At 43.1% G+C, this 21,215-nt stretch overlaps 2 protein-coding genes across 4 annotated transcripts; one reads left to right on the top strand and one right to left on the bottom strand.

The window, feature by feature from the left end:
* Positions 1–846: 846 nt before the first annotated feature.
* Positions 847–14,313, bottom strand: LOC147185829 (sorting nexin-9-like). 3 transcript variants are annotated; one of them, XM_086104415.1, is made up of 19 exons: positions 14,012–14,313; positions 12,620–12,678; positions 12,414–12,500; positions 11,177–11,251; positions 10,069–10,200; positions 8,193–8,361; positions 6,428–6,551; positions 5,572–5,656; positions 5,283–5,408; positions 5,082–5,199; positions 4,860–4,990; positions 4,123–4,226; positions 3,941–4,044; positions 3,780–3,857; positions 3,260–3,336; positions 2,597–2,686; positions 2,219–2,333; positions 2,054–2,145; positions 847–1,917 (listed from the first exon to the last, which is right to left on the bottom strand). In XM_086104415.1, exons 1-19 carry the CDS (start codon positions 14,043–14,045, stop codon positions 1,870–1,872), a joined length of 1,848 nt encoding a protein of 615 aa, XP_085960541.1. In that variant the 5' UTR covers positions 14,046–14,313; the 3' UTR covers positions 847–1,869. The 3 variants fall into 3 exon arrangements, with proteins under 3 accessions (XP_085960541.1, XP_085960543.1, XP_085960542.1); XM_086104417.1 differs by lacking the exon at positions 12,620–12,678 and adding an exon at positions 9,621–9,698; XM_086104416.1 differs by lacking the exon at positions 12,620–12,678 and having other exon boundaries at positions 14,012–14,312.
* Positions 14,314–15,114: 801 nt separating this feature from the next.
* On the top strand, positions 15,115–20,945 carry LOC147185828 (DBH-like monooxygenase protein 2 homolog). The gene is given in 14 exon segments (XM_086104278.1): positions 15,115–15,309; positions 15,311–15,625; positions 15,690–15,836; positions 16,613–16,765; positions 16,897–16,980; positions 17,774–17,929; positions 18,016–18,118; positions 18,220–18,392; positions 18,466–18,554; positions 18,632–18,728; positions 19,609–19,668; positions 19,744–19,853; positions 19,971–20,070; positions 20,440–20,945. Coding segments are annotated over 14 exon segments (1,854 nt in total). The 5' UTR covers positions 15,115–15,201; the 3' UTR covers positions 20,599–20,945.
* Positions 20,946–21,215: the final 270 nt, after the last annotated feature.

Here is a 21,215-nt window from a genome sequence, read left to right as displayed (position 1 = left end):
ATTAACTCAGACAAATCTGCTGACGTCGCCGCTTTAGAGCGCATCGTTGATGGTTGTGAGTGCACGCATATTATGCTGAAAAAAGCGGGAGAGCGAGGAGGGGATTTTTTCTTCTTTTTCAGAATTCCGACTTGACAGCTAGCATGTGGACGAGGGCTTTGGGCTGGCATGGGCAATTTAGAGCGTCTCATTGTCTCAGCTTGGAAAAGCTCCATGATATCCAGGGTTGCTTGAACAGAATATATTTTCATGTCTCGGACATGGAGCAGTGTGTAGGCTTAAGAAAGATGCTAGATGAAGTTTGTTTGTTTAATTAGGCAATTCAGCGGACAACCCCGGAGTTTGAGCGGAAAGAACGGCTTGAATTCCACAATTTTGAAGCTTCATTTGATCTACTTTTTTTTTTTTAAACAATCATTCATTCAAAATCGGCAGGATTGTTAACACACTTCTCCGCGGTGTGCCAAACTTATTTGCACTTTACAGCTGCTTTAAATGACTTGTTTGTCTCCAGCTGCACCTGTTGACAGCGGGAGCCTCGTGCAGGGCTAAAAAGGCCTCTTTCACCCCCCCCCATGCACACTTGGACACGAATGCACAAACCCCCTTTTTGACCCTTGGCTCGCTCATTCTCATTCGTCACCGCATCTCCAACGCAAGAATCTGCTCAGCGCGGATAAGGGCCTCACTGTGCACGGACGGACACCAAGAACAAAACGAGGATTCTTCGCACATTTAAAAAAAAAAAAAAAAACTCAAACGAAGAGGAAAATTATTGTCTAATAAACCTAGTCTATTTATTTTTGTACCTCTTGACGCACAAAATCAAAAGACAAAAACGGCACCTGATGGAATAGTGTATATTTATTTGTATGTACTGTACACTCACCAGCCACTTCATTAGGCACACATGTACAAATATGAGCCAATGCACCTTCACCTTCAAAGTCTGCCTTTACAAAAACGATAGATGTCAGTTTGCACTGACCACAACAGACCCTTCAATTTGTCAAACAGGCCTCACTTACATTGTACATATGCACCCATGATGCCGGTCAACGTGCTTATTAAATATGTATTTATACATATATGATAGATGTGTATCACATGAAAAAAAAAGTAGAGATTGATTGCAAGCGAAAAGCAAAAACAAACTGCATATGTGCTCTATAGGTCCTACATCTTCATATAAAAACGTCAGACTCCGATTAAAGGCGGTGGGGGATCCATTCATAGTCATTAAATGCGCATTCGGTCTTGAAATGTAAACGTCCATCAAATGAAAAAAAAAATGGAATTGGATTGAAGCTCTCGGTCCCCCCCCCAGTTCAACTAAGCAAGGCACGTGGGTAGAGGACTGGAAGGGGCGGAGCTTCCCGTCATCTAAACAGGAAGTGCAGGAAGAAAGGAGGCGGCGGACACACAAACACGCACACATTGTTTCCTTCGAGGGATGCGACGCCGAAAACATGTCGAACATACACATTCATATGAAAAGGCACCGAGTAGTTTCCATGATAAATTTACTGGGTTCTGAATTGAAGGTGTTTTTTTTTTTTAAAGCGCCTACAGTGTCACGGCTATTTCTCAGTTGTGTAAATTGCGTTTTTGCGTGTTTTGTTCCCGCTACCAGCCCGCAGATCTTTAAAAAGAAAAAGGGAACAATAATTGCGTGTCATCATCTGCTATCAGCGCTGGGCCTTTCTATATTAAACGCCGTTTAGCGCTCAAAAAATCCATCTAGGGGATAAGGAGGGATGAAAAGTGAATAAAAAAAGAGCGAGAGAGAGAGAGAGAGAGAGACGCAAGCGGCAGTACGAGGGAAAATTTGGGATGTGGACTTCTTCGGCCGCACCTTGACAGTTCCGTTCACATTGTCGTGAACTGACTGTGAGCTTGTCTCAGCTTCGCAGCGATCTGGCGGTTCACAAAGAGCATAAACAAAAAAGAAGGCCGTTAAGGGGTGGCTGAGCAGAGCATTTATCCAAATAGTGTGTGTGTGTGTGTGGGGGGGGGGGGCTGTCTAATTACATGTGACAGAATTGTTCTTTACCGTCTCGTAAAACTTGACTTGTTCTTCCAGGTAGAGCTGCATGACGCGATTGTAGTCGTAGATACGGTTGCTATGGAAGTGGTTCATCTCAGCTGGGAGATTCAAGCGAGACAAAACGGTCAGAATGCGCCGGGCGAGTCACCCCGCCGAACGCCGCGCCCGTACCTTGTAACGCATAAGACATGGTGCTGACTCGTTTCGCCATGGTGACCTTTTCCTGAGGGGTGATTTTATTCGTGGCCACCAACTTGTCGCCTTCCTTCACTTTGTCAATGGCGGCCTGCGCCACAAGAGAGGGAGACATGTCAAAATCGTTGGTCTTCCCATACTAACGAACAAAACAATTTTCTGCCCCTCTCTTTTGCACAAAAACTCAAAATGCTACATTCCATACATGATGGAAGAAAATCGAGAAAGCCCATCGTTTTAACCTGATGCTGATTAATTGAAAATCACATGATAGCCGCTGAGCTCCGTTGGGCTCACCTGAGAGCCTCATGCTATAGGTAACGGATAGCGTTCTGAACGTGGAGGCTGCTGTACCTTATGAACGCCAATGGTGTCCGGGAAGCATCCAAGCAAACCTTTGTACTCGTTGTTGGTCTCCATGAGGAAGTGGAGGTCCTTTTTGGGCTGGATTGGATTCGATGACAGGCACACAGATACAAACACCAGATGCAAAAACATGTCTAGATTAGAACTGAAAGGAAGAGCATTGTTGAACATGTCAGGGATATCTAAGCGGGAAGTAGCGCACAACTGATAAGTGGGAACATGGGGAAAAGCTAATATGCATCCAGTATTGCAGATTCCTGAAAGAAGAGATTTTTTCTATTTGAACGTGCCCGCTATTTGTTCGCTAAGGGGACATCTAATGGTAAGACCTTTGAGATCAAACCATAACTTTAAAAAATAAATAAATAAAATAAATCTCGACGACAAGTCAACAAAGGAGGACTTGAGATGCATGTCTGGATCGTCAAGTCTTACCACACAATTCCTCCTCCATGCCGCGGCAAAACAAAAGGCCAGTTTCAGAAGCCGGCAACAAAAAGCAACATTTCAGTCAGATTTAGAAACTACAATGGGGGATACTTTGAACAAGTGAAGACAGAATTGGCGGGTTTAAAAAAAAATCATAAGAATAACTATAATTATAATAATAATAGAGATGATTTGAAATTCATTGAAATAATGAGCGCCTACCTGCTCTGCTACCAACTGCGCTATTTCCTCATAGGTCTTCCCTGCGGCCGTCATGGCATCAGTCAGCGTTTCCTCACCTACAGGCGGAAGATGATTTTATTTTACTTTCTTAACTCATTCACTCCCAAAGACGTTTTTAAACGTCTTTTCAGACTTGGCCTAGAATTGGCTGGCACTGAATGAGTTAATAATGCAAAATCCGTCCAACTACACTCCAAGTGGCAATTTTGATGTGATTCCGATATCCAGTTGCACTCCAAATTATTCCATTCGCAATTTCTTGAATAATTGCCATCGCCGGTGTGCGTCACGGCATATTAGAAGACGTCGCAAAACGGCCTTGATCCCGTCCGAGTGACCGTGACATCAGAGCAATGTGTTGAGACGCTCCGATTAGATTTCTCGCCATGACATTATTCCCCGCGGCGCTTGGAGTGAAGCATATCCCCCCCAAAACATTCACAATCACTTCCTGGATGAGCACAGTGACGACAAAACATATTTCGCAATATCGCAGTACCTTGGTAACCGCTGCTGGTGAACACCGAGGAGAGGTTCTGGAAGGCTTTACCGATTCGTTGGTATTCTTTTGGCAGAGCTGAATTCACAGAAAAGGGGGAATTGGGATTTCAAATGATGGACAAATATCGATGGGGTTTTTTTTCGGCGTTGTGTACGTACGGCCCGTGCAGCGCTTCCAGTGCTCGTGGCCCACCGTGAGGATTTCCTTCACCCCGTCGTCCATTGCTTTGGTAAACCTGTTGAACTGCTCGCATTTCTGCTCCCTGAGTGCGAACGCCCACCCCCAAAAAAAAAAGGCCAGTGAGTGATTATGAGGGATGCTTTGCGATTCTTTCACTCACACTTCGATAGGATCCAAATCAGCGGCTTCAGGCTCGATCGTGGTGAAGATCATCACTCCCACCGTCTCGTCCTTTTCTGCTTTTCTCTTGCCCGTTTTCCAGTCCTGCGCCATTCAAACACATTTTTTTTTTTTTTGCATCACATATCGGCACTTTGTTATGAGGCCGGATTTATATTGCGTGGTTCAAGTGAGACAATATTCAGATGATTTGCTTTCCAGTGACAAAACAAATGGACACCTTGTATCAAGTTAAAGTATAGTAAACGGGTAGACCAGGGGTGGCCAACCCACGGCTCGCGAGCCGCATGCGGCTCTTTGGCTGCTTCCATGCGGCTCCCGGGCTTTCACACGACAATTGTCGAAAACGCCTCAGCGATGGCGCTGCCATTCAAACAACGGTGCTTAATACATAGAACATACTACGTCAGCCTATCATCAATCCCGTTACTTGATTGACATAGAGGGCAACCAATCAGATGACTGAATCACCGCTCATGCGCAGACAACGGTGCTAAGTGCTAAGATAGTCAGCGAATTGCCTCCGTTTTTAGGGCAGGGTGCCCAGTACGTGTGTGTGAGTGTGTGTGTGTGTGTGGCTCTTTGCAGTAACAGTAAAAAAAATTGCCTCTTAGTCTTTGACTGGTTGGCCACCCCTGGCGTAGACAAATACATATTTGCTGCCATGAACATTTTCTATCGCCTCAAACAAGACAGTACAAAGTGAAGACGCCGTACCTTCTCATCCTTATACGTGAGGAACAGCTGAAATACTTCACTGCTGGCAACGACTGGGTGCCTGCACATCCTGCTCATCCAGCCCTGCAACCGCTCCATTCGCATCTTAATGAATTCTTCCTCAAAGCGCCCTGGCATAGACCAAAAAAAACAAACAAAAAAGTGAGATCACACTCATCACACTAGCGCGTTGACAAAAGATGCGACAAGAGCGACACTCACCTGTTACCTGTTTGTCCGGTAAGGACGGGATGGGAATGGCCGAGCCGAATTTGTCCAGGAGCCTCTCGTACAGCCAGTCAAAGTGCTTGTATCTGTGATTGACGGGTCGGTTCGTGGTCTGAAATGGGCATGGCGGCGAGTTAACGCACCAAGCGGACAGCACGGCGGAGTGAAAGCCGCGGCAGGAGCGGGGCCGCTTACGTTGGGTGTGATTTGGTACTCGATGTAGCTCTTGAGGCCGTACATCTTGGAGCCTTTCTTGGGGTCGGCCACCACACAGTCCAGCTGCGATTCCGGGTAAAGCCACACCGGGCCAACCTCGCCCATCTACAGAAACGAGTCAATTGATTTTTCAGGGCCTTTTTTCGAGCGGGAAATCACGTGGACAAGGGTGTAATGTCAGTCCTGAGCACAGAATAATTCTTCACCAGTAAGCTCATTTCAAATGTTCAAGTGTCTCGAACCATACTGACCAAATAATAGAACCTACATAAATTGGTAGCTTGTCCTTGCCCTTTGCAATCTGCTTGCACAGGAGGTACAACTCGGGACCAGACTTTGAGAACCCAGGAAACCTGATAGGCAAAACGGAAACGTGATGCTGAGGTGATATTTGAAATGAAGTGTCGGTGGACAAGAAGAGACGGCAAGACATATTCAACAGTCCAGGCTTGTTTTTTTTTTAAACAACTCAAGGCAATAGCAAGCCTTTCGATCTGCTTGGCAACACTGAGACGAGTTTAAGGGACATTACCCTGTCAAAAAAACAAAACAAAAAAACAACAGGCCTTCAAAATAAAAGCGAAGGGGTAAAATAACACTTTCACCACAGGTTATTTGGCTCCACGGTGGCGTACTTAGCAGTCATGCGCAAACAATTTTGTGCTTCTTTATTAAGTGTGACTGTTAAATAAGCCAACACTTGGCTTTAGAAAGTGTGGTGACACTGTAATTATAATCCGGCTTTTATTTTGAAGGACTGACTATAGGCAGACCTTGCGCAGCGCTTGAGTAGCCATCTGATGAAGACAACATCCAGAATGCCTCAGATAAACATGTATCTTTTTTTGGGAGGGGTATGAAAAGCAAACCCCTCCCAAAAAAAGATACATGTGGATGTCGAAAAATCAGGAAACTCAGGTTGGAAGTATTTTGTAGGTCACACCCTCAAAGTAGATCTTTAAACCGGTTCCAATAAAGGGACACATGAAAGTGTCTTTCAAAAGACACTGAATCTGTGTAGAAAGATGTTCTAATGTCATCGAAATGGAATAACAGCGTATGATTTTCCGATTTTTGGCCCAAGTGGAGACCTCAAGCGCCGCTCCAAAACGATGAAACCTTACTTGAGTTTCATTGACGCATGAGCGCCGCCTCGCTGCATGGCGTTGCCGTCTCCCGATTCGCCCTCGCCGTAACCGGCGGTGGACTTGTCGTCCCACTCGTCGTCCCATTCGTCATCTTCAGCTCCTGGAAGCAAGTGGAACAAAATGGTCAACAATGGTTGCGATGAAGACATCGTCTTTTGCCCTCCTTGTCACGTCTGGTAAATTTGATGCACAGCTGTAATGTTCCTTATCATGTCTCAGCTTCACAATTGCTTGTTGTCAAAGCTTAGACAGCTCTCTGTTTTTCGTGTTGGTTACAACTTAGTCCAAAACTGAGTGTTGACATTCAGGGCGACTTATTGTTTTGGGGGGGGGGGGGGGGGGGGGGGAAATCTGCGTAAATACACACACAAAAAGTGGAACGCTATTTTGATCCCACCATGTTGTATTTTGACCTCAATGTGCTATCCGACTCGATTGGCGCACCGGTTTGAAGACTGCGTTTTAAAGAAGTCATTAAAAACGAGAATGACAACATTTTCGGGACCCTTTTTTTTTTTTTTTTGACGGTGACATGTTTCAAACCTCACAGAAACTCCACAAAGCAAATAACGACGAGCACGTCGAGCCGTCCCTTATGCAGATCATCCGGGCCCCAAGCGATCAGTCGCATTTCAACAGCACCAAGCTAGTTGGAAAACAACTTGCTGAACTTGACATGAGTCAGTTTTACAGACCTGCTTCAAGGAAATGTGCTATTAAAACTGGAGAAATAAATCAGATCGTTCTGGCAAGCAGCAAAATCCGTCCCGCGCATGGATTAGTTGCCAACATTAGTCGCTTTCACCTCAACTGTCAGATAGAATTCATCACGCCCGGTGGTGGTGATTTCACTTTTTGGCGCCATTTTCTTTTTATAGATAACCAGTCGCAGCTTGTACCAAACAATCAACACAGTGTTAATATGAAGAGCAAAAGTTGTCACATGCTTTTAATATTTGCCTGTCACAAAAGAAAATCGGGCTCGTGGGCACACCATGCATCGCATACCTGTGCAATCGATAAGGTAAGGATAGGGGTAGATGTCTTTGGAAAGAGAGGAGAGAAACAAAGAGGGAAAAAGTCTGTTCATTCTGTTCCGATGTTGTTTTCCTTTCACAAAAACAAATGGGAGAATTGAGGTCAGCCGTAATTTTGCCTGCTTGACTCATGCGCGAGTCCAACTTTTTCCAAAAAAATCACGACAGGCGCGCACTATCTGCTGGGTCAGACGACACACAGCTGCAGATTTTTTTTTTTTCTACATGGGCGACATATTTCATTTGTGTCAAGTTGCATGGAAAAAAAACACTTCTGCATATTCTTACACAGTTCTCATGGAAATGCAATCCCATAGCGGAGCACTTTTGGGGACGTAATTGGCAGGCCATTCAGAACAGGTACACTGTATTTATATTTTGTGCTTTGTATTCAAAATCATACTAGCAAGAAGCTCAACAAAAATACATGACACAAATGAATCTTGCCTCAGACTTTTTAAGAGACACGCACCCTTCAACATGACGATTAAGAGTCGCCTCACCCCTCTAACCTGAGGACCAGGGGATGTAATGATTACACCAGTCTGCCCTTATGCTTTTTCTTTCGCACCACATGGAAGGCACTCACAGTGTGACCTAAATTACACACCCAAAATAATTCACCATTCCACTTTCATGGACAGCGCTTGGCTCTTCTAGTCATCTTTGCGACAAAAACCACAGAGGCAAGCCTGTGTTCTTACCTGGACCCTGGTAGGCCTGAGGGTGACCCTGAGCGGCGACGCCCCAGGAGTCGCCCGCGGCCGCCCTGACAGTCTGGGTGCCCTCCGGATTGGACGCCGAGTTGTTGGAGGCGCCTGCCGAGGGGTCCGCGTTCCACGATGACCAGGGATCGTTGCCATTGCTGTTGGCCTGCAACGTCAAGCGCAGAACGGTATAGATTGATACAATAACCTTTCAACGTAGCCGATTCTGTTTTTTTTCGTTGGGACGGTTGCCGAGCATGCACTCGAAAACCTTGAAGGCTTCCACATGCATGCGGAGCACATATTTGCCTTTGAAGTCCCTCTTAGCTGAGGGCTAGTAAAAGGCAGACTTGGTAGTGAATTAACTCTTTCATTCCACAAGACGTACTTGTACATCTTTTTAAAATTAGGCCCCGCCTACCAAGGACGTACTTGTACGTCTAAGTCTTTTTTTTGCGTCATAGAGAGGAGGAGGGTCTGATGCAATCAGTGAATGAGAATAAGCCGTTTGCATTGTAAAACATTTAAGAAAGCGACCAGTAGGTGGCAGTGGTGCCTCACGTGCTTGAAATGCATGCTTTTACAAAAAGCTCTTTTTCTCAGTTTTTTGCCCAGGAATCGCCATTTTCATAAAACATAGCCATTTTGTAATGCCAATTGCTGAAGAATGGAAAAAGATAGAAATATTTTTTTTTCCTGCTGAAAGAAGAGAGTCCAAACTTTATTTTGGTAGGGTCCATGTTTATATAGCGTTAGAACCAAATATTCTGTGGGCCTTGCAAGATCAGTCAAAATCCAGTAAAACGCTGGAATTGAGGGGGTTGCTCCAGTGAAAATGGCTGGGATTGAATGAGTTAATAATAAGCCCTTACTTATACTTATTAAAAATAAACAAACAAATAAAAATAAAACGCATCAGCCATCATATGATTTGAATGGCGCGCAATATTCCAACAGTGTTTTCCAGAATATACAGTGGATATAAAAAGCCAACACACCCTTCTTCAAATGACAGGATTTTGTGATCTAAACCTTTACAAGTCCGATTTTTCTTTTTTTGGGGGGGTGAGATATCCAGTTTTTAAAATGATCAAACTTGGTTTCATTTTTTTTTCATGTCACCAAAATATGGCATGTGAACAAGGGTGTGTAGACTTTTTTTTATTTTTATTTTTTTTAGATTCCCTGTGATGTTTTTTTTTCCATAGTAAACCCGAATGATTTGCAATACATTGATCATAATCCCTAATGTGCTGATTCAAACAATCAAAATCTACGCGTGTTAAGGGCGATGAACAGTTAGTGTGAGGTCATGCTTTTGCACAGGCAACGGGAGGCAGACGGGGAGGGGCCGATTGGCGCGAGGGGTTTTTGGAGGCGGATCATGCCGCTCGCCCCCTTTGACCATCCCCGGGTGGCGGTTACCTCATCGGGGGAAGTAAAGTAGGGGGAAACTGGGGTATCAGGGGTGTCGGGCTGGGGGCTCAAGCGCCTAGTGTCCACCTTGGGGGAAGGAAGAGAAGGTTGAGGAATGGAGAGGGGGAAAAGTAAAGGGAACGTGTGCGTGAGTTTGAGAGTGAGCGGAGGGGGGGGGGGGGGGGGGCATTCCTTGACTCATCCGCTTTCTCTGCCCAGATTTGTACCGATGCAGCAGTAAACTCATTTCCTTGGAACTTCCTGTTCCAGCTCATTTCCTTCTAGTATGCTAAAATGCAAACATGACACAAGCTGGATGACATTTAAGGGCTCTCACTTCTGCATTTATGTGCATGTGGGTTGCACAGAATGTGCGTGTGTGTGTGTGTGTGGGGGGGGGGGTACAACAAAGAGAGCATTTCTGGCGCTGTTTGGAGTGACAAAGTATCCGCATTACCTGGTTTTGCTGCGTCGACGTGGGGGCAAAGGCGTCAAAGAAGGAGAGATCCGAATTTACGATGTTCCCGACGCCGGCAGCCGGCGTGGCGGTTCCTGCTGCGGGGAACGACGGGAGGGCCGATTTGTTGAGCTGCAGATGAGAAGGATAGCAGAAAAGGAAAAAAAATTCCAAATTGAGACTTTATGACTTTTACAGGTGCATTCCTCGGCGGTAACGCGACAACGTTCCACTGGAAGTTTATACAAAAAAAAAAACTGAGACCAATTGCGTGCGTTTATTTGAATGCAATAAAAGGAACACGTGTGCCGGTATTTTCATTATCATAATAAAATAAAACAGACACCTCATACCGTGCATGTTTTGGTCATTTTGGAAGAAGACATTGCTGGTAGCAGCCACAGAAGAAAAATTTTCAGGTAGTAAGCACCTCAAATCGCATTCATCAGCCTTCTCGTACAAGTAAATGGACAAAAAATGAAATATGACTTTCGAATTCAAAACATCGCCATACAGCTGATTGAAGCCATAGAAAAGAACAATAACGGACAACACATTTACGACAGTCATGTTTCAAAATCAACACACAAACGCACTTTCACACAAAACAACAAAATATAAACTCAACCAATGTGTCACTGTGTCTCTTGCTCTTGCCTTCCAGAGACAAGTTCAGAAATGAACAGCTTCACCTTCGTTCCTTCATTTTTATGTCGAGCCTCCTCGAAAAAGATAGCTTGCAACCTCGTAACTAAACGGTATGACGAGGAGAATCTTCAAGGGCTTTCTGTGTGTCTTGACCTCCGTGGATCCCCAAAGACTGACAAATAACATTGTTTGATATGTCTATATCTGTACGGAGCAAGCCGTATTTTTGAACACTCCACAAGGGACTCCAGAGGGAATCTCATCCTTACAGTGAAGTCACTCCAGCAGGTCAAACGGACGAGCCGAGACGACCGAATCAGCAAAGCTCTCGAGGAGGCGCTTCCTCTTGAGATTTTACTTTCGGGTGGGTGGGTAGCTATCTGCTTGCGTTTTTTGTTTTTGGTTTGTTTTAGAATACAGTACAGGATGTGTGACCTTTAGTTGTGTGTGTTGCTCTCACCTCTACGTAGTCTATAGGCACCAGTCCCACATCCCCTCGGGAGTTCTGCGCTTCAATCCAGCCACCACCAATGTGCTGTAACCCAAATTAGAAACCATTTTGGATACACACCAATGAATCAATTGAAAGTCAGTCTGACATCTCAATATGTTCCCAAGCAGTGGACTTGGATACACAATAATTCTTGTTTAAAAAGAAAGAAAAAAAAAAGAACACGTCCAGTATTACCACGACACAAGGTGCTCACACAGACCTTTGCAGAAGTCAACGTAATTTTCAGTTCACGCTTTGTTTCAGCAGCGTGTTAAGCAAGACTCAATTCAGCAAATGTCAAGGTGTATTTTGTGACCCGTTTTCCAAAAGCTAACGTTAGCAGCTAGCGCTAGCTGCTAGCTCGCTCATCCCACTGCCTGGCTAGTTGCTCTATGTGTTGCCGCTTGTCATAAAAAATGTCTTTTTTGAAAAATAAGCATGACTCCCGCATGTTCTTGCGAATAAGGAGGATTTACTGCCATTCAAATTAAGCTTGCTTCGTCCTTTACTAACAATATGATCTTGTAAGAGTTCATTTATCTTACACAAGAATGTTAAATTTGCTGTCTAAGTTCATGACGGACTTCCGTTTCCTCGGGGTTGCACAACTAACACGCTTTGTAATGGACCTGACAAAACGTCGAGCGAAAGTGGATGTCATTAATTCAGTACAGCTAACTTTTTTGTTTTTAAACACCACAGTTTGGCATGTTTTGATGAACCGACATAGAAACATAAATCCGCACATCCAAAATCAACAAAACAAAACAAAAAATTACACTATTTATAAGGCATCCGCACATAGACGTATGTGTCGGAATCAATCTGAGCTCACAGCGGCAGCCTCTGAACTAAATGGCTTCAGACTTTGAAAACTTTGCAGTCCAGTGAACACAGCAAAGAGACCTTTGAACTGTTGGCCTCTGACTATAATGACATCATGTTTGCTCTTTTATTTCCTTCCTCTGGCCATTTGTGACACTGGTGTTTCTGCACACGTTGAGACCTTGGGTGGACTTGAGTTTTTTTTGGGGACGGTCACGTGTCTCCACTTTAGTGTGCGGAGGTGAATTTGTGCTGCAGTCTTTCCCCTTGTGAGAGACAACTCCCATTTGTCACTAAAGATATGTAATAAAAAATGGTGTTCTCATAATGTACTATTTAAGCTTTTCACTGTATTACAAGCTGACAGAGAACAACTCACCTGATTGGTGATAGTGACCGTTTCACCCTCTTTCACCGTCAGCTCATTGTTTCCCGGCTCCGCAGTGAAGTCATATAAAACCTGTGCCTGAGCACAAAGACAGACAAGGCGCACGTTTGTTTGTTTTCAGCAATTTCTCTGTAGGCGGTACAACATTAACATATACCAACATGCATGAAACACCAGCAGTCTAGAAGCGCACTCACTATGAAACTGGACAAACTCGTTCCCCTTGGTCTGTTTTTTGCTGATTCGTATCTAGATACTAGTGTCAACCAAAAACAAGCAAGAAAAAAGAAGCATACGTCTTAGAAGTGGCACACACTATTTGTCACTTTAAGTCTGGTGATAAGATAAGATATCCTTTATTAGTCCCACACTGGGGAAATTTACTGAATTTAACTGTTTGTATTTACTTCTCTGTATGTTATTTTATAAAGTCATCACAACAGTCTCATTTATAGTGCATGGGCCTGTGGCTATCAGTTCATTTTTAGAGCGCCTCGTTGTTGACTGTGAGTGCTGATATGTCAGAGAGTGAAGACAGAACAAATTACGACTTTATAGCTAGCATAACGACCAGGTTTCAGGTTGGCGTGATTGCTTTAGAGCAACTTAGTCTTGGCTGTAAATGTGCGCATCTTACATTTTTCACAATTTTGAAGCCTCATTTTAAAATACTATTTTGAACCATTCAAATACGTCAGGGTTGCAAACAACAGTCTTCCCTGTGGTGTGTGAACATTAATACACATTTCAGGGAGACTTCAACATTTGTAATTTAAATGCAATACTGTCCAAAAGTTTTAGGCGGGTACTTTATTTTTTCTAATGACCTTTTGTGCGGCAATCGTTTTGACATCATAATAGACAGGATTACTATTTCTATAAAAATGTGTGGAAGGGTGTTGCATGGCCCGAGGAAGAACCTACAATTTTTTGGAGGATCGAGATAAAAGGTCCAGGATTACGATCATAATGGCAACATCCTCCATGAACCAGGAAGTAATTTGATAAAACTGACAAACACATGGACAACAAACTCAATTGTAACTGCACAAATGTTTTTTTACGTTTTGTTTTTTTACTTGTCCTAATTCAACTAACGTACGCCCCCCTGAATTAACTCTATAAATTATAGTAATTGTTGCCAGTTTAGCGATACTCTTTATTTAATTTTCAAAATCAATCCATTGATATACATTACAAAGTACATTAAAAAAATCGTCACATGAGTGAACCATTAGCTTTTTTGCACTTCAGCAAAGACTTCACTTCCCAGCATGCCCTGCAAATTGCAAGTGACCCGCATTTGAACGGTAGTAAAATGTCACAAGACTCTTTCCGAATGACACATTTTTCCACATAAGGCCAAACATGAGTGGCATCTACTATTTCGCATAGTTACCTTAAGAGTCAAACACACCTTTAGAATCTCTAATATTTTGATGTATTTGCGCCTCGGTTCGTAACTTTGACTTTCAAAGTTACGATAAAGCTCATGTGGGGAAAGTGCAAGTCAGCCAGCCTAACGGGAATGGAGACGACGACAAGTTAAAGTCGCGGTTATTGCAGCATAGGAACGTTGCTGATCTTACCTTCAGTGCCATAGTCGAAGCATTTATCAATCATCACAAAAAAAGCAGGACCGAGCAGTCGGTTTGAAGGCTTTTCCAACACTCAGCTGGCCATTTCCTTCCGCCGCTTTTCTTCTGCGTGACGTAAACACGGCGGTTCCTGTAAACAACCGCTAACAAAACACTTTGAACTGGCAAAGATGGCGAAAGGGGGAAGCCAGTGGGTCCACGTTAAGTCGCAGAGGAGCTCCGTATTGATTCGAGCCGTCCAGAGTTGTGTGTATGTGCGAGTATACTGGTAGAAGGGAGGGAGTGACCTGCAACCGTTGAAGGGAAACCGGAAAGGTGGACTCGATCACAGAAGCCTCCACTCCTGTCATTAGCATGCAGTTTTAAAAACATGTTTGAATTTTTTTTACATAGTTTATACTTAAACCAATGTTGTTGGACTAATGTTGATAGAAAAAAACCAAACAGTATATATCAACATTACTCAAACAACATTGGTTTCCGTATAAGCTTGTTAAAGATCGGGGGAAAAACGGTAAAACTACGATAAAACACAAATATAAGGAGTGAATACAACTTGGAACAATTATTCTGAATAATACGGTTTAATATAAAACGTCTGTTTTTCCTCATGAAAAAAACAACGTAACGGTCCCATAATAATTTTTATACGTTGGTGTCGTCCCCAGCTGGCTGAAAGATGCTTTACAGGTCCAGATGTGTTTCCCAATGTTTTGGTTGTGCTGCAACTGAAGAAACCTGACAAATGTTGTGTTTGGTTCAAACAAAATAATAAGTGATTGTGTGAATGTGATTGGTTACCACTCTCAATTTATGCTATGAATGGCTCCAGATTCCCGTGACCTGTGAAAAACAGCAAATTCCACTTTTTCAGTTTATTTATTTTTTCAAGAAACCAATCTATCTCTTTTTGTTATTTGAACAGAAATATGCGGACTCAACTATTTTAATGATGAAATCATTGATAATTATTGGATCGAAAAAGAAAATCAATGTAAAGCACGGATAGTAAAGAACTAAAGTGGAACATAATTTAATGTAATCATAAATTGTTTTATCTTGTTTTTTTATTGTTCTTCACATGCTGCTTTTTTTTCCCCCGACAATTATTTTTTCACATTTTTTTCCCCACAAATCCCTTCTGAATTCCTGCTCATATTTCAAGACTATAGAAATGATAGATGATGGTTGGGATGATGGTGAGGGAGTTGGCCAAGGGTTTAGTTTACGGTCTTGGGAGGGGACGTATCACATGGGTTCATCTAGCACTGCAGGTGTGTCAAAAGGCCAGGAGGGTATTTTTGGGCTCAGTCCAAAGCACTCGGGTCTCAGCGGCACATCATGCTCGCTCTCCTTCCTCTCCTGTGTCTGATCTGGAGCGAAGCAGCGCAAGCGTCAGATCCGAGCCTGCCCTTCATGGACTACCTGGACAATGACCACCTGGTCTGCATCAAGTGGGGATTCGATGACCAACAGGGGAACATCACGTTCAAATTCATCGTCAACACCACCGGCTGGATCGGCTTCGGCCTGAGTCCCAACGGAGACATGATAGGGGCCGATCTCGTCATGGGGGGAGTTGGTCCAGACGGAAACTACTTTAAAGTAAGTCACGGGATTAAAACGAGGCCAGATTTGTGATCTCATGCGAGAGTTTTGCTCCCTGTAGGATTATTATTCCACAGAAAACAGCTACCCCATCGAGGACCACCAGCAGAGCTACACTCTGCTGGCCCTCAATGAGAGCGACGGGCAAACTCTCATGACCTTTTCCAGGGCCTTGCAAACTTGTGACCACCAAGATCTCCCCATCACCGTAAGTAGGACTCCAAACTCTTCCACCTGTTGAATTGGACATAGCAATCATAAACATGAGGAGTGGGAGATGCTTATTTATGTATTTATTTATCTATTTATCCTAGCCAACCTTTAGCAATCCAGGCTGGACCATCGAGAATAGATTCTCATTTATAATGCCAACTTGGCAGCAGAAGGCAGATCAAAACAAAGAAAAATCAATACATATATTACATACAGAGTGCGGACACACCAAATCTAATGACAATTACTCTTAATGTATTTAAATTGTATATTTTAATGCAATAAAAAGGTTAAATTCATCATTACGAGTGTGACAAATTTGCACGGAATTTTTATAAAGTATAAATAGAAATTTCCAGTCATCACTTGTCATAAGTGCCAAAAGCAAGTTCTCATTTACAGTCCATGTTGTTTGTTGTTTCCCACCGTGGAGCTTTCAATTCGGGCATTTTGCAATTTCATTCTATTGTGTTGAGAACATAATTGTCCATTGTCGAGCTCAAGTTTCATCTAACCTCAGTTTCTGGGTCTTCTCCTATTGCAATCCACTGAATGCTTCCATAAGGTGACTTTAATTCGTCCAGTGCGACATGAGCGAGTGCCATAGCAACACCGTTTGTTCTCTTTTGAATGTCCGTAATCCAACCCGGTTTTGGTGAAGAAAAGCTTACATGCACGGTTACTTGCTGTTGTCTCACAATGTTGTCTTACAACGGCGATTGTTTTGCAATTTGCGTTCATGCCGTTGCGTATCTGTGTGGAATTTGCAAGGCCCAACCCATGAAGCTGATTTATGCTTACGGATTGACGGATGAGATTGGGTTCCATGCAGCTCTCGCCGGTTTCAAAGAACTCAACCTACTGAATTATGTCACCAGGTCTACTGCGGCAAAAGGAAACTACATCAATGCTACAATGGAAAACGTAGGAATTATGTCATGCTTTCATTCTGACTTTACAAATATAATGTGTGTTGCAAAACATATATATACTGTATGTGTGTGTGTGTGTATTATTATTATTTCTTCCTTTTTTTTTTTTTTTTTTTTTTGCAGATCACCATTCCTCCGCAGGACACTTATTACCATTGCAGGGTCATGAAGTTTCCAACCTTCATCACCAAGCATCACATAATTCAGGTCACTTGCTTAATATTAATATTTTGAATCCATCATCACTTGTTGAAATGTATTGTGGTGCATCAGTCGACGGTTAAAAAAAAAGTATATCACATCATTTTATTGGATCTTATTGTCAGTGTATTTCGTCATATCGTAATTATTGGCACCTGTGACTAAGATATATTAGAAGTCTTCAAATAAATGTATCTTTTATTGCTGAAGTATTTACTGTCATATTGAAAATCGTAGAAATGGTTCACCAGATAGAGAATTAAGCCATCTCAGTCCCCAGACCTCAACCCCATTGAAAATCACTTTATAAATTTTGGACTGAATTTATTTAGATTGAAGAACTGAATTTAGAAGAAGCAAAAGATTAGATCCTAAGCGGGGGGGGGGGGGGGGGGAGGGCAAGAGTGGAGGGCAGTGTAATTCATCACTGGCTTTTATTCTCTTAACATGAATTGGCCAGTCATTCAATATTTTACTTCCAGAAAATAATTGTATTACATGAAAACTTTTTTTTCAAAATACATTTAAAATGTCATTTTCATCACAGTGATAGCTTTATTTTATTTATTTTGTTTTATTTTATTTTATTTCAGCACTGTTTTAATTACACTTTGGAGTTATTTTATTATAACTACATGAGTCCATTTACCATCACATGGTCCATTATGTTTACATTTAACACTTGAACTTGAACTCTTTACATCCATCAAGATTGAATTTGACAAAATGAAGTAGAAAAAATTGTTTATGCAACAACAAGAACAACGCGTTCTTCATTAGCAACGTATTTTCATTTCAGTTTGAGCCGGTGATTGAGAACCGTGATCTGGTCCACCACATGCTGCTCTACGGCTGTCCGTCATCCGTGACGACCCCCTATGACGGCGAGTGCTACCAGGGCCACTCGGGGGACCTCTGCTATGGCATTGTTGGCGCTTGGGCTGTGGGAAGCCAGGTTGGGCGTCCACCATGTGAATTTTCTCACGCCTTTCTCCTTTGACTTGCGCCATTGTGTGTTGATCGATCCATTCGCCACCGCAGATCTTTGAGCTGCCGGAAAACACCGGCATTCCCATCGGAGGTGGGGACGATGTTGCGTTTTACAGGCTGGAGATCCATTACAGCAACCTAAACAACGTATCAGGTACACAACTTTGACAGCGAGTGATGACACGTATGGTGAAGCTTCTGTTTTGAATCTCAACGTAACATCTGGAGGGGCGGGGGGTTGTCTGTCTATCACAGGCAGGATTGACAGCTCAGGTCTAAAGCTGCACTACACAGACCAACTGCGGCCGCATGATGTCGGAATCCTATCCACGGGCGTATCACCGTTTCGTCATATCGACTACGACATTCCTCCTCGAGCGAGTAAATTCCGCACCTATGGCGTGTGTAACACCAGCCTCTTTTCTCAGGTATGTTGTTTTGTCATGCGACTGCCCTGCAGGGTATTTCTACTTTCCTAATTCTACATTTCCACCTATCCAGATCGTCAATCCTGTACCGGACTTGCAAGTTTTTGCTGTGATGATGCACACTCATACAGCTGGGAGAGAGATCCGAGTGGGACATTTCAGGTAAGAAAAGTGAGATTTGGTCTTGACGACGGCCTTGGATGATGTTGATGGTGACAAGTTTTGCACACTGCGGATAGAAATGGAGAGCAATTAGGATTTCTCGCCATGAATCTGAACTATGACTTCAACCTGCAAGAGATTACCAGATTGGGAAGCATCAAGACCATCAAGCCGGTGAGCCTGCCTGCTTTAAGTAAAGTAAAAATAAAAGCTGACACCCCACAGAGAATAGAGACATTTACAACACACCCATCACACAAACACAATACACAACACAATCAAACATTCGTTAGCTTCCCCTCCAACGCTCCTCCCTTTCGCTATTATGGCGCAGCTGCAGATGGGATGTGGTGGCACCTTGATGGCTGCAAAGCCTGCCCACTGCATCTGGGCTGTAATGTTGACTCCCAGTTTTTTTTTTCCAAGTCCATACTGTGCTCCTTTTGAAGAAGCTTAGTTTTTTTTTGGGGGGGGGGGGGTTGTTGTTTTTTTTTTGTTCCTTTTGGGGTTTTTTTCTTTTCATCTATTTACCATTTCTGTGCCTGCTGGAGAACAAGATCCATCTATCCAGTTTCTACCGCGTATCTGGGGTCGGGTCGCTGGGGCAACAGCTTTAACAGGGAAGCCCAGACTTCCCTCTCCCCAGCCACTTCTTCCAGCTCTTCCCGGGGGATCCCGAGGCATTCCCAGGCCAGCTGAGAGACATATTCTCTCCAGCGTGTCCTGGGTCATCCCCGGGAACTCCTGCCGGTGGGACATGCCCGCAACACCTCACCAGGAAGGCGACCAGGAAGCATCCTAATCAGATGCCCGAGCCACCTCATCTGGCTCCTCTCGACGTGGAGGAGAAGCGGCTCGACTCTCAGCTCCTCCCGGATGGCCGAGCTTCTCACCTTATCTCTAAGGAGGGAGAAACAAAATGTCATATCTAAATGTTACTGTATATAAACGGCAACGTTTCTTCATAAAAAAATTAACTTCGAAGCATAGCAAAGAATTATGTAGTTAAATAGAGTCATTAATTCTTGAATATGTGATGTCTCATCTGCTGCAGGGAGATGATATTGTGGTGGAGTGCTCCTACAGTACTTCGGATAGGACTGGGGCTACACAGGTAGGAGTAATTAAAAAAAAAAAAAAAAGACAATGATAACAAGCACATTTTTTTATGAATACTGCCTTTCCGCAGATGGGTTTGGCGACCACAGATGAGATGTGCCTGGCCTTCCTGCTGTTCTACCCCAAAATCAAGATTGTAGCATGTTTCAGCCAGCCCAATATGTCAAACCTGAACCACCAGTGAGAGTCTGCGGCGCTACTTTCTGTTGCTAACAAATATCCACCCGCCTTTCCCCAAGACCTCCTCCAAGGCATATGTATCATGAGAGTCTAATCATTGCTATGAATTCCTTACAGGTTCCCTCAGGGAGGCTCTGTTTCAAACCAAGAGGAAATTGTAGAGTATGAGAACGTGGTGAAGAACTTGTCGCAAATTCAGATTTTATTCACGAATGATGTAAGTGCAACTTGCTTTCTGTTCATATTAAAACTCCAAGAGACTAGTGGGAAACTTGCGCAAATCTCATGCATTACCGTGCCATCGTCATTTTCATAATAATTTGCTAAACTAAACTAAACAGAGATAAAATAAATGAAAAAAAATCCACCATTATTTGCTCAGATAATATGTTTGCATGTGTCGTTTTTCATTCCCAAATGATAATGGTAATTCTCAGAATGTAAAACGTGACTCTCAATTGTGTGACTTGTTGGGATTTGTTCTGTAAAACGTTAATCAGTGAAACAAAATGTGAGAAAATTGTTTGCATATTGTTTTTGTGTAATCCGTAATGTGTAAGTGCTCTCTTTTCTGTTTTTCTGACAGAGCCAGTTCCACGTTAACCCTTACGGTCATGTCAGGGATATGATGGAACCGCGAACTTACCACTGTGAGCACACAGGCAACGGGTCAAGCAAATGCACATCCGGGATTTGGAATCATGTGTCAGTGCTGGTGGTGCTTGCCTGGATGGCTTCTTCTTGAACATGCCCTCTCTATTTAGCAACAAAACACAATACTGTATACTGTATTTCAATTTGAGGATATTCATTTAAATGCAATGCGTTTTTTATTGGGGTTGTAGTTTGCGATGATGATGAAATGCATTGTATTTTCAAATATTGTGATTGCTATCAACTGGACAACAATATTAATTATGATCACAGGTAGATAAATGATTTTTGTATTGTCTTTCGATTAATATGAAATATTACATAGGACCAATATAATCATATGAAGTTCTTTATTAATTCAGGGATTTGTTTCAAAAATCATGATACATGTTTGAAGATGATTGCTGGAAACGTGCAAAGACTGACAACTATGTAGTAACTCATTTGTGGAGGTATACTGTGGCATTAAACTGTCCTGATATACAGTATATTTATTTGTTTATTTATTTATTTAACGTCAGATGTGACAGCCACTAATGTGGCTGCTTTAGAGTGCCTTGTTGTCAATTTTGAGTGTGTGCACACCATGGAGGGGAAGGTGGAAGAGCAAGGACCAAAGAGGGAGAAAAATGTGAATGTTCACTTGACAGGGGCGTTAAATAATTGAACAAGATGTGAAATAATTGAACAAATCAAACAAATGGATGC

This window comes from Hippocampus guttulatus, chromosome 23 (assembly GCF_054856545.1).
Source record: "Hippocampus guttulatus isolate MCC_2025c chromosome 23, RoL_Hgut_1.0, whole genome shotgun sequence".
Taxonomy (NCBI): Eukaryota; Metazoa; Chordata; class Actinopteri; order Syngnathiformes; family Syngnathidae; genus Hippocampus; species Hippocampus guttulatus.
This window is presented reverse-complemented; position numbering and strand designations above follow the sequence as displayed.

Coding starts and splice junctions, on each gene's coding strand:
- LOC147185829 (XM_086104415.1), bottom strand. CDS start 14,045: ATGATTGATAAATGCTTCGACTATGGCACTGAAG. Junction 12,679..14,011: donor CTTCGACTATGGCACTGAAG/GTAAGATCAGCA, acceptor GGTTGACACTAG/TATCTAGATACGAATCAGCA. Junction 11,252..12,413: donor CGGTCACTATCACCAATCAG/GTGAGTTGTTCT, acceptor TTTGGGTTACAG/CACATTGGTGGTGGCTGGAT.